This window comes from Olea europaea, unplaced genomic scaffold (assembly GCF_002742605.1).
Source record: "Olea europaea var. sylvestris unplaced genomic scaffold, O_europaea_v1 scaffold786, whole genome shotgun sequence".
NCBI lineage: Eukaryota > Viridiplantae > Streptophyta > Magnoliopsida > Lamiales > Oleaceae > Olea > Olea europaea.
In genome coordinates this window covers 123,750-142,510 of record NW_019266285.1, presented here as the reverse complement: position 1 = coordinate 142,510, position 18,761 = coordinate 123,750, and the positions used below count along the sequence as shown (strand labels likewise).

General features: G+C 37.8%; 1 protein-coding gene across 1 annotated transcript; it reads left to right on the top strand.

Moving 5' to 3' along the window:
• Window positions 1-605: 605 nt before the first annotated feature.
• LOC111391391 (uncharacterized mitochondrial protein AtMg00820-like) lies at window positions 606-1,289 on the top strand. Its single transcript, XM_023016608.1, has 2 exons — window positions 606-967; window positions 1,139-1,289. Exons 1-2 carry the CDS (start codon window positions 606-608, stop codon window positions 1,287-1,289), a joined length of 513 nt encoding a protein of 170 aa, XP_022872376.1.
• The last annotated feature ends 17,472 nt before the right edge of the window (window positions 1,290-18,761 follow it).

The following is an 18,761-nucleotide window of genomic DNA, read 5'->3' as shown; positions in this document are numbered from 1 at the left end:
GCTTATATTATGAACAGAGTACCAACTAAGGCTGCTGCTAAAACACCTTATGAGCTTTGCACAGGCGAAAACCTAGTCTAAAGCATTTTCAAATTTGGGGATGTCCAGCTGAGGCGAGACCTTATAGGCCACATGAAAAGAAATTGGACTCCAAAACAGTTAGCAGTTATTTTATTGGTTACTCTGAGCGATCTAGGGGCTATAAATTTTATGATCCCACGCTTAAGTCAATTTTCGAAATGGGAACCGCAATATTTTTTGAGGATGTTAAGTTTGGGAAGAGAAATAAGGTTAGAGACATTATCTTTGAGGAAAGACCAATTTTGATTCCTAATATTGTTTTTGACAATGTACAGGTTTCTATACCTGTAGTTAATCAAGAAGCATATCCAAAACCTCAACGAGACAATGTTGAAGAACCTCTCATCCAAAATGAGACAATTATTCTAGAAGTACAAACTCAACAACCTTAAGAACCAATATCATTAAGGAAATCCACAAGAGAGTGGAAAAATGCTATTCCTGATGATTTTGTAGTATTTCTTCAAGAACATGAAGAAAATAATGGAATGGTAGAAGATGATCCAATCAATTTTCATCAGACCATGAAGGGTTCTAACTCTCAAAAGTGGATTGATGCCATGAATGAAGAGTACAAGTCTATGCAAGATAACAAAGTTTGGAATCTTATCTCGTTACCTGAAGGTGTGAAGTCCAATGGTTGCAAATGGATGTTTAAAATCAAGAGGGATTCAAATGGTAATGTGGAAAGATATAAGGCTTGTCTTGTGGCTAAAGACTTTACCAAAAAAGAAGGCATCGATTTCAAAGAAACTTTTTCTCCAATTTCAATGAAAGACTCTTTCAGGACAATTACGACACTTGTTGCGCAGTTTGATCTTGAGTTACATCAGATGGATGTTAAACAGCGTTTCTCAATGGCGACATTGATGAGACGATCTATATGGTGCAACTAGAAAACTTCGGGTCTTCCGAAGAATATGGTTTGCAAATTAAAGAAATCCATCTATAAGCTCAAGCAAGCTTCCCGCCAATGGTACCACAAATTTCATCAAGTTATTATCTCATTTGGTTTTGAAATGAATGTCGTTAATGATTGTGTGTAACACAAGTTCAGTGCGAGTAAGCATACTTTCCTGGTTTTATATGTTGATGACATACTGCTTGCCACTAACGATATAAGCATGTTGCACGAAACTAAGAGATTTTTATCAAGAAATTTTGAGATGAAAGATCTTGGTGACACTTCTTTTGTATTAGAGATCTAGATACATTGGGATCGCTCTCGAGGTATCTTGGACTGTCACAAAAGAGTTATATCGATAAAGTACTTAAGAGGTTTGGCATGCAAGACTGTAAACTAGGTGACACCTCTGTCGCTAAGGGAGACAAATTTAGTCTCAAACAATGCCCACAAAATGACCTTGAAGCTAAGGAAATACAAAAGATTCCCTATGCATCAATTATTGGGGGTCTGATGTATGCTCAAATTTGTACACGTCCAGACATAGCATTCATTGTTGGAGTGCTAGGCAGATATTTAAGTAATCTTGGGATGGATCATTGGAAAGCAGCCAAAAGAGTTATGAGGTATTTAAAGAGAACAAAGGATTATATGCTCACATATAGCAGATCGGACCAGTTAGAGATCATAGGGTACTCCGATTCTGATTTTGCTGAGTGCTAAGATAGTAGAAGATCCACATCAGGCTATATCTATCTGCTGGTTGGGGGAGCTATTTCCTGGAAGAGTGCCAAGCAAATACTCATAGCTTCTTCTACCATGACAGCAGAGTTTGTAGCATGCTATGAGGCATCTAACCATGGAATATGACTACGAAATTTTGTCACTGGGCTGCGCATTCTGAATGGAATAGAAAGATCACTAAAGTTATATTGTGACAATAACTCGATAGTTCTATATTCTAACAACAACGGGAGCTCATCTAAGTCAAAATACATTGACATTAAGTTCCTGATTGTAAAGGAAAGAGTACAGAATGGATAGATTTCTATAAAGCGCATTGTAACAGACTCCATGATTACGAATCCGATCACTAAAGGATTACCACTCAAGGTCTTTCATGAGCACATTGCTCCCATGGGTGTTGTATTTATTGAGGATATCATGTTTTAGTGGGAGTTTTTATTCTCGTTGCTTTATGTTTACTTTGGATACATTTGTGTATTTGGATATTTTTCTGTACAGAAATGAAGTATTCAATTCATTCCACTCTGTTATTATGTTTAGCATTGATCTCACTTAAGAAATAAGGTTGGATCAGTTGGAAATAGACATGTTCGAATCACATAACTTGTAATTTCCATGCTACATTTCCATGATTAATCTATGTAATTTGGTTGTATGAATGTGCGTGACCATTGATGGATTTAGTCACACTAAATGTGACGAAAATTGCTTTGATCCTACATCAATATGACTAATGGACGAGATTGTTTAGAAATACCCTTAACAATGATAGCAAAAGTTTGAGCTCATGAAGTTGCACACATATGTAATATTACATATATGGCCTAGTGAGAGATTGTTGAAGAAATTCTATCATATAGGGCCACACGTGTATATATTAAAATGTGTGATGCTATCTTTAAGGTTTATACAATAAGGTAATCCATTGAGTTTAATTTTGGACTAATGGGTATTAATTTTCATGGAATCAAAGTGTGGAGACCGGAATAATTATTTTAAATTGTTGATGGGCCAATTTGAAATAATTGAAAGATAATAATTAATTATTTAATATGGGTCATGGTCCCCAATTGCACTTGACTTTCAGAATTCTCTGCATCCCCATCAGCAGAGAACGGATCTCAAGAAATCACGTAATAGTTGGAAGATCATAATCGATTTCAGAAAACTCAGATCTATAGATCAAGGTACGCTTCCGCATTTATTTTGTTTTCTCATTGATTTCAACATGGAGATTCAAGAATCTGGTTTGTTTCGATTTCCTATAAAGGCAACCAGTAAGCATCCAACCTTGATAAAATTTTATCAGAGCGGCTACAATCCGTTGCTATCTCTTGATTGGAGATATAAGGAAAGAATTTAATAGAATTTATGAGTGGATGATTTCAATATTGACTAAAATGATTAAGGATCAATTAGCCTCCAAAAAGTAACAACGTGAGTTCAATATTAGCAGTGGAGAAGGAGAAAAATTAGCCTCTAAATATCATTCCAACCATTACACAGAAACAAAGAACGAGAATGCAAATTCAACTAAACAGATGGATGATGATGAAACTAAGTCTTTTCAACAGGAAGCTAAGCTGAACCTATCTGATTCAAATAGTTAGGTGTCTAAGGTTAGTGAAAATGGTGTATCGGTGATACTTTTGGGTTGGTCAAATGCACAAAATTGTGAAATCCCCCCAAATGAATCCAGGAAGTTAGAGATGTAGCTTGAAAATGATGGCTCGAAGAGTCTTCACGTAGATGCAAAGCTCAACTTGACTTTTTATATATTATCTAGTATCTGAGGTTAACTCTGAGTTAAATGTTCAAGTTGTTGAGACCGATGACCAATAATGTAGGAATTGAGATTTAATGAATACCACTTGTTGTAATTGAAGTAATTAACAAGATCACAAATAATATCAAGAACAAGATTAAAATAAAGAAAATAAAAGAAGAACTGGTAAAAGGAACGATGTTTTATTCAACACTACGAAAGGAGAGTACAATAGCAATGAAAGTTTCTATTGTTACATTTTAAACTGAAAAAAGGACCCCTATATTTATAGTGCATGAGCCAACCCTAAAAGAAGGAGAAAATATGGAAACTAGGTTAAAAATCACGTAAAGGAAAAAATTCGCTGCCACCAAAAATTATTACCTGTGCGAGGTATACTCCTTGCGGTTGCATGGAGTAGATTGATTGGCAGTTGAAATTCCTTGACAGCCCTTGTGCGACCGCATAGTGTGTTAGTGCAGTCACATGAAGTTTCAATTGGAAAAGAATTTCTTTCCTTATAGATTTGATACAATTGATTGCTTTCCAACTCCAACACGCAACATTAAGATCTAGTTCCCTTAAAACTTGTCTGCCACTTTCATCCCTCTTCCAATTTTAATTCAACACACCATCTTCAACAATTATTTTTCTAATTGAGCATCACAACCATAACACAAGTAATTTCTATTTTTTTTGGATTTAATAGTGGTTTACAGTCTAGATCTATCAAATATAAGAGACAATTTGATGTAATCACTAAGGTTGATGAGGAGTTGAAAGGATCAAATATACTTACTCTAGTTGGCAATAGTGATGTTAGGGAAATTGATTCTAAACCAAAAGGAAAAAAGAGGACATGAGTGATGAGTGCAATAGAAGAATGGTAGAGAAAATGAGAGTCGAACCACGGATGGGGTTGGAGTTTGATTCAGAAGAAGATGCACAAGAGTTATAAAATGTTTATGCCACTGAAGTGGGGTTCGAAATTCGAATTGGTCAGTTGTATCGATCTAGAGTTGATGGTTCCATTCATTCTCAGAACTTTTTATGTTCGAAGGACGTATTTCAAACTAACTCAAGAACTAGTTGTCCAGCATTCGTTAGACTTCAAATAGCTAATTTTGGAAAATGGATTCTTGCCAAATATAAGAAATGAACAGAATCATGAATTGAAAGACTCTTTAAAAAATTGTCCATCTAGGGTAGAGAGGAAAAGTTCTCCGACTACAAGGTCATTAGCTACTGGAGTTGGTAGGATTGAAATCAAATCAAAAGAGGATGATGGTTTGACTGGTGTCACTTCATGTTGTCAGACGTCTTATAATGGAAGAGTTGTATGGAGATGGAAAGCACCTATAGGTGAACCATATAAAGGTCTTGAATTCAATTTTTTCAATGAAATGTAAAAATTTTACTCCATGTGCGAGGTTAATGTTAATGTATATACAATGTAAATGTTAGTTAGTCCCACATTGGTTAGAAAGGAAAACATTTCTCTCAAATTAGGCTATAAATAGGATACCTCTCTTGTAAACAAATCACACTATTCAATACAATTCTCTTCTCTTTGTATTGTCTTATTTTCTCTATTAAATTCAACTTGGTATCAGAGCTACTATTCTTAGTGTTCTCGATATATCAAGAGTTGAGTATGCTCTGTGATTGCCACTATTAGTGGATCCTTCACATCAGAAAAACCTCTTGTATATCCTTTTCATACCTGTTAGGTCGTCGCTATAGTCAAAGTCTTATTCTCCATCGACATCATCTCAGCCACCACTCCATCAGTCATTTCCTGACCAGTTTAGTTCGATTCCTGTTATTTTTATCTCTATTTCCTTCTAATTTCGTGCACATTATGGAGCATCTTGAGGTCTCACAACCTATTGCCATTGTCATGGAAGGACTCAACTACACTATATGGGCTCAGGCTATGTCAAGATTTCTTAAGGGCAGAAAGCTCTGGCGCTATGTTACTGGTGCTATCACCGAACCAGAGAAAATCGCTGGAGAAGACAACACAAAATACATAGATCGTCTCGAAGAATGGGATAACAAAAATACCAAATTATCACTTGGATTCGCAACACATGCGTACGCTCCATCAGTCTCCAGTTTGGTAGATTCAAGACTGCCAAGTCACTATGGGATTTTCTACAGAAATGCTACACCACCGCAGATCTGTCTCATCAATACCAAAGGTACTCTACATCGTATGCAACAACAGCTTGGGCAATCCATTAATAATTTCTTATCTGAGATGCACTATGTTTGGGATCAACTTGCTTCCTTAGAACTAGAGTTTACAGATGTCAATGATGCTAAAAAAAAATTAACTATCGAGATCAGCAACACTTGGTTCTCTTTCTCATGGCCCTCACTAATGAGTTTGAATGTTCGTGCATCTCTCCTTCAACGCAGTCCCTTACCTACTTTAGATCAAGCTGTTACTGAACTTCTTTCGGGAGTATCTCCTCTTGCCCCTCGCAAGACTATCTCTACAAATGCTGTCTTCGCCACTCCTAGAGGACCTCAACCCAGCAACAAAATACATCCATCTGGATCTTTTCAACCTAATAACAAAGGGCATCCATCTGGATCTTCAAGATTATGTAATTACTGCAAGAAACCAGGACACATTCTCTTGAAATGCCCGGTTCGAGTTTACCAATTCCGTCAGAAGCAAGCCCTTGGTCATCTTCAGCGTGATTGTTCCCAAAACCCCAATAGACACTCCCAACAACACATGTCTCACGGTACTCCTTCTAGATCTATTGCCACTACCACTAAAGTTTCATCATCCACTACTACCAGTGAGACGTTTTCTACTTCTGACATAGAGGAAATTGTCAAACAAGTCCTTGATCATTCTGGTAATTTACCCTCTACTACTATGTCAGTCACCTCAGGTAATTCATCTTAGTTCTTTGACTCTGCATGTTGTAATCACATGACACCTGATTCCACTATATTTTCCACCAAACGTCTTGCTAATCATACTCCGACTATTCAAACTGTTGATGGTTCTTCTATGACCGTGAGTCATATCGGAAAAATCTCAACATTAAATACTTCACTTCCTGATACTTATTGTATTTCCCAACTCACTCTCAATCTTATATCTGTTGGTCAATTATGTGACTTCGGTCTAACTGTCATCTTTTCTGCTTCTGGTTGTTGTGTGCAGGATCCAAAGATGGGACAAACTCTTGGGATAGGCCGTAAGGTTGGACGACTCTTTGAGCTCATCAATCTTCACCTTCCATTCCGTTTCTCCTCATCAGTTCAGACAGTAGCCCCGGTCTCATCTACCCCATCCATCAGTCTTTCTCATTCTCATTTGGGTCATGCTTCTATTAGTCGTCTTCAATTTTTAGCATCTAGTTCCTTGTCAACTTGCAAAGCAATCGGCATTGCCATTTCACAAAAGTGATTCCTTTTCTTCTGCACCATTTGATTTGATTCACTCTGATGTTTAGGGCCCATCTCCCACTGCTACTATGGGAGGCTCTAGATATTTTGTAATTTTAATTGATGATTACTCTCGTTACACTTGGATATTTCTTATGCGTAATCGATCTGAATTACCTCAGTTGTACATTGATTTTGCTACCATGGTCAAAACTGAATTTTCTTGCAATATCAAAGTGTTTCATGCTGACAATGCTGCTGAATACACAGACTCTAGAGTCATTACCTTTCTTCGCCAACATGGCACTCTTCCTCATCATTCATGTCCAGGCACTTCTCAACAAAATGGGCGTGCTGAGCGCAAACACCGAGACATTCTCAATACCGTCCGTGCTCTTCTCATATCTACTTCGTGTCCTAAACGCTTTTGGGGTGAAGCTGCTCTTACAGCTGTTTACACCAAGAACCGCTTGCCTTCTCCCATCATTGGGAATCAATCACCATTTGAGCGTCTTTATGGTCACCCTCCTGACTATAACACTCTTAAGGTATTCGGTTGTGCTTGTTTTATTCTTCGTCAGCCTCATGAGCGCACCAAATTGGAATCTAGATCTCGACTATGTTGTTTCTTGGGATATGGTGTTGAACACAAAGGCTACAAATGTTGGGATCCTTACTCCAAACGTCTCCGAGTATCTCGTCATGTCGTTTTCTGGGAACACAAGATGTTCACCTCCATATCCAAGTTTCACCTGTCACATGACAATACCTCTATCCTATTCACTGACCTCTCCACAGATCTTTTTCCTGACATTCCTGAGACAAACTCTTCTTTAGAGTCAACATCTTCACCAACACATCATATCTCTTTCTCAGATATGTCATTACCAACTAACATGTCTACAGATACCTCAATTGAGTTATCCACCTTGCCCTCTTCTGAGGAACTTGTCTCTTCTGATGGATCTGCTCCAACGACTTCTGATCTCCCTACTCGACGAAGTGACCGGGTAAAAACTCCTTCTGTTAATATTCGTGACTTTGTTGTATTTTCTACTATTCTTTCTCACCATGAACCTCAGTCTTATCGTGAAGCTAGTTTTGATCCTCTTTGGTAGAAAGCAATGAATGATGAACTACAGGCACTTGAAAACACTCACACTTGGGATCTAGTGGACCTACCAAAAGGCAAACATGCCATGGGATCTAAGTGGGTTTACAAGATCAAAACTCACTCTGATAGGTTGATCGATACAAAGCTTGCTTGGTAGCTAAAGGGTTTACCCAGAAGTATGGGATTGACTATGAGGAGACCTTTACCCCGATTGCCCGCCTCACTTCAGTTCGCAGCTTAATTGCAGTTGCCGCCGTCCGTCATTGGGAGTTATTTCAGATGGATGTGAAAAATACTTTTCTTAGTGGTGAACTTACTGAAGAAGTTTATATGTGCCCTCCTCCTAGTTCTCATCATCTTTCGTATCAAGTCTGCAAACTTCATCGGGCTCTTTATGGTCTTAAGCAAGCTCCTCGAGCTTGGTTTGCCAAGTTCAGCACCATTGTTGGAGATTTTGGGTTCACTTCCAGCTCACATGATTCTGCTCTTTTCATTCGCAAAACAGACCAGGGTACTATCCTTCTTCTCCTCTATATTGATGATATGATCATCACTGGTGATGACACATCCGAAATTTTGGATCTCAAGACTTATCTCAGTTAACATGTCGAAATGAAAAATCTTGGAAAGCTTAGTTACTTTTTGGGACTTGAGATCACTTCTAACTCTAAGGGATATTATATTTCGCAAGCAAAGTATGCTTCTCATCTTTTAGGGGAAGAGGAATGATAGCTTTGTTACCTGGCATTCAGTGATTTTGTTGAAATTGTTCAACAGCTTTCTCATCTCTTTCATCTAATTTTCTCTTTTACCTTATCCCCATTCTCTTTTATCTTGTTTGGTGACATTATTTTAGTTGCTCGAGCTAAGTTCAGTGCATTTTCTGTGTTACGGTTTGTGGGAGGCAACTGTTAAGCATCCAACCATGACAAACAAGAGAATGCTTGGTTCATAATTTCAGGTTTGGCCATAATCCTTACTCACCAAAAGCTTTGGGCATACAGCACAGAAGTATATTAGCCTACGTGGCTTACCAATCTTATCGTGTATATCTCTTTATTAATCATGTCTAATCCAGCATGTAAATGCTTGTTGCATACATTCACCAAACAATTCTTGCACATTGAAAAAAAATCCTCCAAAATAAATTTAAAATGTTACAATCAACACTACCAATACAAGCTAATCCATTCATGGCAAGTTATAGTGTTCAACTCAAGTTATAAGCAGTAGACAAAAGTCAGGCGGAGAAGGATAGAGATGGCGATGTCGTTCGTTATTTAGTTAAACTTAGGATTTGCAGCTCGAAATGTCTCTTTAGTACAAACAATTATGCTGCCATGAAATGTGATAAAATTGCAATCATAAGCAAAACATGTAAAGACTGAACCTAATGATCGAACTATCTCCTTCTAGGCAAAATGTGAAAAAGAAAAAGAAAGAAAATCCACTTACCAACCCCCATCATGTCTACCTGTAGGAACCACGATACCACCTATTGGCGTGCCTTCACATCCAAAGGTCACTAACGAACAATAGACCACTGTTCCATAAGTAGAAAGCATCAGTTGCTCATTCTCAGGTTGAACAGTAAGAGTTGAAGAAGGCTATTATTCATTCACATATGCTACATCTAGTGATTAGGCACATTTAAATTTTCCACTCAATCAAAATTACCTAATCTCCATAGGATGTATACTGTGCTTCGTATAATGAACCTGCACACTATGCCAGATCCATCATTGTCCAAACACTATTGAGAACATGAGCCGACTGGCAATTGTTATTCCATCCATGGCGAATTATCATGAGAAAGAGAAATATGGAGTTTTGAACAAGTAAGCCATATGTAGTTTTAACAGGGATTATCTTGCAAAACTTCAGGAGAATGAGAAGCACTTGAACTTTGTTAAAGAAAGAGCTACCCAAGCCAACTAGGTGAGCTAGTCAAGTGGAAGTTCAAAAGTTGGATAGGGAAGGCCTGTTTGGTTGGATCATCTCCTTAAGTTGTTAACTTATTTGTGTAATGCCCTGACCCCTTTTGGACCGGAATGCTACTTACTTTACTTAACTGATCGGTGGTTTAGTCATAGGAGAATATGTTTTAGCGGAAGCTTAATTTTTACAATGATAATTCTAACAACAACCTTTCGAATACTTTAAATAAAACACTAAATAAAAAAATAATGGAACGTAATTTATTTGAAGAAAACACAACTTGTTCTCGCGTTCAGCGTTATTCAAATACATTAAAGAAATAATATTGAAAATGTTCACAAAAATAAATCAAAATAACTTGTTCACCAGGTTTTCCATGGGCTCATTACACCACTATCCATCTTTTCCATCTTCCAGGCCCAAGGTAAAATCATATCAATCTGTAGAAAAGGGGTTAAACCCATGAGTTAAAGAACTCGATAGATATCATTGGTGCATTCGTGATCAAGCTATACATTTCAAAGCTGTAACTTTAGAAACCTTTTCATAGTAGAATTTCCGGTAGAATCCCAAACACGTAGAGTCATGACTTAACACGACGCCTCGACCGGAAGTACATGCCGTACCCGGAGGTACCATTAGACATGGATGTGTATGCAGTACCGGAGGTACCATTAGACATACCAACAGTAACATAAATCTTCATTTGCTAGAAACTTATAACTTAACACGAATTAATACTTTGCACCTCTACCTACCTTGATTGATACTTTGAACCTTGTTGAAAAATGCACTCCTTTGATGTTTCAAAAAAAACACTCAATTAAAAATTGATGCTTGGAAAACACTTCTTGATAGTACCAAAACTTCTAGGAAAAACTAATTTTCCTCCCTCTTCTTTCTCTTTTTTTAAGACTTAAAAACTCTCTCTTTTATACTTAGAAGCTTTTGTCTTAGTGTGAAAAATGTTTATACATTGGGGCCTATTTATAGGTGAAAATCTCACAACTTAAGGGCAAGTGAAGGGCCTTATACTCATTAATACGGGTGCCATTTATGTGGGAGTTATAGGTTTAAGAAGGTGCTAGAAAATCGTGTAGGAATTTGACTTTTCATATTCCGTGTACTTCGATTGATATTGTACATTTTTTAGTATTTCTATCATAACTTCTTCTCCCGATATCCAATTTAGGTAATTCAAAGTGCGTTGGAAAGCTAACTCAAAGAGCTACAACTTTTCTTGAGATATTATTTTCCAAATCGAATGTTTTCTATGTCGTAAATGGGTCTCAAATGAAACTAAAAATCTGAAGTATACTTTAGCCATCCAATATTCATGTCTTAGTGCCACTAAAGTGTTTAAAATTATTTGAGATTCTACATCCCCTACACCTTAATTAAAATTTCGTCCTCGAAATTTACCTTCTAATTGGGTGAATAGTGTTGGATACTTGTTTTTGGCTTCCTCTTCCCCTTCCCAAGTGGCCTCTTCTATTTCATGATTATTCCATTGTATTTTGACCAATTAAATTTCTTTGTTCCTTAGTTTATGTACCTTTCGATCCAATATCCTGATTGGTACCTCTTCATAGAATAAGTCCTTTTGTACTTCCACGGACTGATAGTTAACTACATGATTAGGATCATGCACGTATTTTTTGATCATTGATACATGGAACACGTTGTGCACTGCCGATAACCCAGGTGGGAGAGCTAACCGATAGGCTACATTTCCAACCCTATCAAGTATCTCGAATGGTCCGATATAGCGGGGTCGTAGCTTTCCTTTCTTGCCAAACCTAAGTATACCTTTCATCGGTGCCACTTTCAGAAACATTTTTTCTCCAACTTTGAATTTTAAATCCTTCCTCCTTGTATCCGCATTACTCTTCTGTCGATCATGTGCTGCCTTTATCCTTGCACGGATCTTATCGATTGCCTCAACTGTCCTTTCAATTATTTCTGGTCCCAAAACTCTCTTCTCCCCGACTTCATCCCAATGAATAGGGGACCTACATCTTCTACCATAGAGAGTTTCGTACGGTGCCATCTCGATAGTTGTTTGGAAGCTGTTATTATATGCGAATTCTACTAGGGGTATGTATGACTCCCAACTACCCCCTAGATCCAAAACACATGCTCTCAGCATGTCTTCCAAAGTTTGGATGGTCCTTTCAGATTGACCATCGGACTAAGGGTGATATGCTGTACCAAAGTTCAGCTTCGTTCCCATAGCTCCTTGTAGACTTTTCCAAAATTTGAACGTTAACCTTGGGTCTCTGTCAGACACAATGGACACAGGTACGCTGCGTAATCTCACAACCTCCTTAATGTACAACTGTGCCAATTGGTCTAAACTGAGTGTCATTTTCACTGGAAGAAAATGAGCTGACTTTGTTAATTGATCCACTATTACCCATACAGCGTTGTTTCCTCTTGCTGACTTCGAGAATCCAACCACAAAGTCCATTGTGATATTTTCCCATTTCCATTCGGGTATGTCCAGTGGATTTAACAATCCAGTCGGTCTTTGGTGTTCTGCCTTAACCTGTTAACATACCATGCACTTTTCCACGTACAACCCTATACTTCTTTTCATATTTCTCCACCAAATTGTATCTCGGAGGTCTCGATACATTTTCGTACCACCGGGATGTGCGGTGTACGAGGTGGAATGGGCCACTTTCAATATCTCGTTTCTTAAGGTTTCATCCTTAGGCACACAAATTCTCCCCTTAAACATCAGTGCCTGATTCGAAGCTATTCCAAAATCTTTTCTCTTATCAGTACCAATTTCATTCTTGATCTTCAACAGGAATGGGTCATTACTTTGTGTCTCTATAATTCGATCTCTAAGAGTAGGTCGAATTATCAAAGTTGCTAGACGAGCGGTGACTTGTCCTGGTATGGTAACCACTTCGATCTGCAACTTTTCCAAGTCCTTGACTAACTCCATTTGAAAAGTGGGTAGTGACGCCAACTGTCTCATTGATTTTCTACTTAAGGCATCGGCCACAACATTAGCCTTATCTGGATGGTAATGGATAGTACAATCGTAATCATTCACCAATTCCAACCATCGTCTTTGTCGCATATTCAATTCCTTCTGTGTGAATAAATATTTGAGACTCTTGTGATCTGTGTAGATATCGCACTTCCCTCCATACAAGTAGTGTCGCCATATCTTCAAGGCGTGTACTACCGCCGTAAGTTCTAAATCATGCGTCGGGTAGTTCTGCTCATGTTTTTTCAATTGTCTTGATGCATAGGCTATCACTTTTCCATTCTGCATCAGCACACATCTCAATCCTTACTTGGATGCATCACTGTATATAACAAACCCTTCCATACCCTCAGGTATTGTTAACACGGGTGCTGATATCAACCTCTGTTTAAGTTCTTGGAAACTTTGTTCACATTTATCTGTCCATTAAAATTTTACTCCCTTTCTTGTAAGCTGCGTCATTGGTCTAGTTATTTTGGAGAATCCTTCTATGAATCTCTGATAATATCCGGCTAATCCTAGAAAGCTCCGTACCTCGCCAGCATTAGTTGGTGCTTTCCAGTTGGTTACTACTTCCACTTTCACTGGATCTACCTCAATCCCTTGAGCAGTGACTATATGTCCAAGAAATCCAACTCGTTCAAGCCAGAAGTCACACTTCTTAAATTTGGCATACAGCTTATCCTTGCGTAATACCTCTAATGCTATTCTTAGGTGCTTTTCATGTTGCTCCTTACTCTTGGAATATATCAGAATGTCATCAATGAAGACTATGACAAATTTATCCAAGTACTGATGAAATACACGATTCATCATGTCCATGAACACTACAAGTGCATTGATTAGCCCAAACAGCATCACTGTAGACTCGTAGTGTCCATAACGACTTCTGAAAGCTGTCTTATATATATCCTCTGACTTTACTTTCAATTGATGGTATCCCGATCGTAAGTCGATCTTGGAAAATACCTTAGCTCCTTTCAGTTGATCTAATAGATCCTCGATTCTCGGGAGTGGGTATTTATTCTTGATAGTTAATCGATTTAATTCCCTGTAATCGATGCACATCCTTATGCTTCCATCCTTTTTCTTCATGAACAACACCGGCGCACCCCATGGAGATACACTTGGCCGCATAAAGCCCATATCTAGGAGTTCTTGCAACTACTTCTTTAACTCTTGTAGTTCCTTCGAGGCCATTCGGTATGGGGCTTTTGACACTGGTGCCGCTCCGAGAATTAGGTCTATGGTGAATTCCACTTGCCTATCTGGTGGAATACCAGATAGATCTTCTGGAAACACATCTACGAATTTCCGTACTATTGGTACGTCTTCAACCTTTATCGTCTCCTGTTTCCCTCCTGAGATGTTTACTAAATATCCTTGACATGTTTCTTTTTTCAACATCTTCTCAGCTTGTAAAGTCAATACTAGTCGAATAAGGGATTTCATCTTCATTCCAAGGAACGAAAATGGTTCCTCTCCTGATTTCTGAAATGATACCTCCCTTTTCTTACATCGGATGGTGACGTAATTACAACCCAATCAATCCATGCCTAGTATTACATCAAAGTCCTTCATTTCTATCATGTATAGGTTCGTTTCCATTGATTTTCCCTCAACTTCAATACTTACTGATTTGGTTATTCTATCAGTACTCAAAGGGTTGCCTGAAGGAATGCTAACCTCTAATGTACTTTCCAACTTATTACAGGTAATTCTAGATTTAGCCATAAAAGTTGTCGATACAAAGGAGTTGTGGCTCCTGAATCAAACAATACATAAGCAGGCGTATTGGCTATCAATAAAGTACTTGCTATGACGTTCGAGTTTTCCTCTGTATCTTTCTGAGTCATTGCAAAAACTCGTGCTCTCCCTTTCTGGTTCTGGCCATTGTTATCATCATTCTTCGGGGTAAATGTCGGGCAATCCTTAAAAATATGTCCTGGCTTGCCACATCTGAAACAGACATTCTTCCCTTGCAAACACAAGCCACTATGCGTCTTTCCACACTTAGGACATGGCTCTATAACTGGCACAATACTCTTGTTGGCATTGGCTTCGCCATTAGCTTTCTTGTTTTGCCACTTGCCCTTTCCCTTATCCTGGCCATTCCATTTCCTTTTACCCATACTGTCATTGTCCGGTTGATTGAATAGTTGACTATATTGCTCGGTACTAGTCTTCTGGTACCAGATAGCATGAGCTCTTTCCAGCATTTCACGGTATGAGGTGAAACAATGGGACATAAGTATCATGCTTGTATCTGGGTTCAACTCTTGTTCAAACCTCCTGACTTTCTTGTCCTCCGTGTCCACCAGATGTGGAGCATACCTTAAAAGTTGGTCAAACTTCCTTTCATACTCAGTCAGGGACATAGTCCTTTGCTTGAGTTGGAAAAATTCACTTTCTTTGTGATCCCTCAAAGACTGTGGGAAGTACTTGTCCATTACTTCCTTTTTAAATCGCTCCCAAGTCAATTCCGCTTGTTGCTCTGGGGTCCTCGTCCTTGACATTGAGTCCCACCAGTGGCTTCCATCATCGGAGAACATAAACTCAGCACACTGGACCTTCTGGACGTCCGTGCACCCTATTAATCAAAATATTCTTTTCAACTTGCGTAGCCACTTCTGGCTGCAAGTGGATCAGCTGCTCCATTGAAGGTAGGGGGCTTGTGTCTTCTAAATTGCTCGACCACTAAAGCATGGGTTGGAGGAGCATTAGGAGCTAGCGGTAGGGGTTGTGCCTGGTTCGGGTTTTGCCTACCAAGGTCTTGGACCGCTTGGAGGAGATCTCTTATCAAGTTGGTTTGGTTTGCGCGGGCCATTTTCCTTTAGACAAAACGTATGGCTCTTATTAGTTTCATACTTCGAATTCTAACAAAGAAGATAAAGTTTTATTTTTTGACATAAAGGAAGTTGTTATAAGGATTTAAATCTAATCCCTATAAATTTTACGGATCTTCTTTGGTGGAGCCTCATCTCCAGAGGAGTCTTCCGCCTCAGGTCCGGATTCTATGTCCATCTCAACCTGTGGCTCGGGCTCAGGATCATTCCCTTCTTCAGGCTCTTCTTCATCAAGTTCAATTACAATCTCCGGTTGAGGTTCTAAATTTTCCCTCCATAGGTCTAGGAGTGATTGGCAATACACTTCAAATTCAAATATATTTGGGTGCTTCTCTAGCATTACATTCCTAACCGTGACTCTCATATCTCCCCATTGAAGTGGATGGGAGTGTATGAGGTTATTTATAACCTCAATATGCGCTATCTTCATTCGTTCACTGCTGTCATGCATCTCTAATAGACATCATGTATATGTTCCTCAAGTGGACGGAGCAGATCAGTCTCGTAATTCTCATAGGACTGAATGGCGATTCTACGGTTCAATGCTCCTCTATATGCCCTAACCGTTCTACGAGCCATATCTGTTGCATTTTCACATATCATACACTTTTTTTTTTAACATTCTACCTATAAATTCTAGCCCAATGCATGTCTTTTGAAAAAAAACACATCTTTTAAATCATTTCTAACTGGTATAGTATATCTTTGAAAATAAACATAAGTTGTACCATAGCATCGCAAAGCATCATAACATAGTCTTTTCATGAAAACATTAACTTTGAACATACCTGGACCGTAGGATGAGATTGATGGATGGATGCAAGATGCCATGGAGTATCTTAGACTTTTTCATTTTATTTTAAAAAAACATTCTTGGTCTACAGAACCGGCTAAATCATTTTTTTTAAAAACATACTAGGTCTACAGAACTGGCTAAACCGTGCTCTGATACCACGCTGTAACGCCCTGACCCCTTATGGACCGGAACGCTACTTACTTTACTTAACTAACCGGTGATTTAGTCATAGGAGAATATATTTTAGCGGAAGCTCAATTTTTACAATGATAATTTTCAACCTTTCGAATACTTTAAATAAAATACTGAATAAAAAAATAACGGAGCGTAATTTATTTGAAGAAAACAAAACTTGTTCTCGCGTTCAGTATTATTCAAATACTTTAAAGAATAACGTTGAAAACATTCACAAAAATAAATTCAAATAACTTGTTCACCGGATTTTCCATGGGCTCGTTGCACGACTCTCCATCTTTTCCATCATCCAGGCCCAAGGTAGAATCATATTAATCTGTAGAGAAGGGGTTAAACCCGTGAGTTAAAAAAAAACTCAATAGATATTATTGGTGCATTCATGATCAAGCTATACATTTCAAAGCTGTAATTTTAGAAACATTTTCATAGTAGGATTTCCGATAGAATCCTAAACACGTAGAGTCATGACTTAACACGACGCCTCGACCGGAAGTACATGTCGTACCCGGAGGTACCATTAGATATGGATGTGTATGTCGTACCAGAGGTACCATTAGACATACAAACATTAACATAAATCTTTATTTGCTAAAAACTTATAACTTAACACGAATTAACACTTTGCATCTCTATCTACCTTGATTGATGCTTTGAACCTTGTTGAAAAATGTACTCCTTTGATGTTTCAAGAAAAAGACATTCTGTTGAGAATTTATGCTTGGAAAACACTTCTTGATAGCACCAAAACTTTTAGGAAATTAATTCTCCTTCCTCTCCTTTCTTTTTTTTCTAGACTTGAAAACTCTCTCTTTTATGCTCAGAAGCTTTTGTCTTGGTGTGAAAAATGTGTATGCACTGGGGCCTATTTATAGGTGAAAATCTCACAACTTAAGGGCAAGTGAAGGGCCTAATACTCACTAATACGGGTGCCATTTATGTGGGAGTTATTGGTTTAAGAAGGTGCTAGAAAATCGTGTAGGAATTTGACTTTTCATATTCCACGTACTTCGGTTGATACTGTACAGCCTTTAGTATTTCTATCATAACTTCTTCTCCCGATATTCAATTGAGGTAATTCAAAGTGTGTTGGAAAGCTAACTCAAAGAGTTACAACTTTTCTTTAGATATCATTTTTCAAATCGAATGTTTTCTATGTCGTAAATGGGTCTCAAATGAGACTAAAAATCTGAAGTATACTTTAGCCATCCAATATTCATGTTTTAGTGCCACTAAGGTGTTTAAAATTATTTGGGGTTCTACAATTTGAACACACAATCTGATGATGAATCGAAATCAACTAGATAAGTTTGACTAATATATAGACCATTTAGCTCAATTCAAGCTATAACCCATCTCTTTTTCCAATTTCTCCTGGTTTACCAATCTTCTCAACTTTTCAACCTCATCCCATCTACCCTGTTCTGCATACAAGTTTGAGAGAATCACATAATAAATGGTATTTTTTGGATCTAAATTTATGATCTGTTTAGCAATACACTCTAAAATGTCAATCAATCCACGAGCTTTTCTGCTGCTAGAAAGAAAAGTTCTCCATATCCGTTTATTAGGCTTAATTGGCATATTGTTCACAAATTCAAGAGCCTTATCGATTTTGTCTTGACAGCTAAGCATAGCTATCATGCGAGCATAATGTGAAAGAAAAGGAATGAATTGAAAAATATTAATTTTTATTATATATTGCAACAACAAATTATAATGTATTGGTGTGGGTAGGATATGTACCTAACATATTGAGCACTTGTTTGGTCCCCATTATTTTTAAAATGCATTTTTCTTTATCTTATTTTCAATCGCATATTCTTCAATAAAATAATATTACACCAAATTTTTCTTTTTTTTAAACCACACATTCTCCATCAAAATACTATTTCAAAATGCATTTTAGTAAAAAAAAAAAAATGGTTCAAACAAGCTTTGAATTTTTGGAGATTCACGT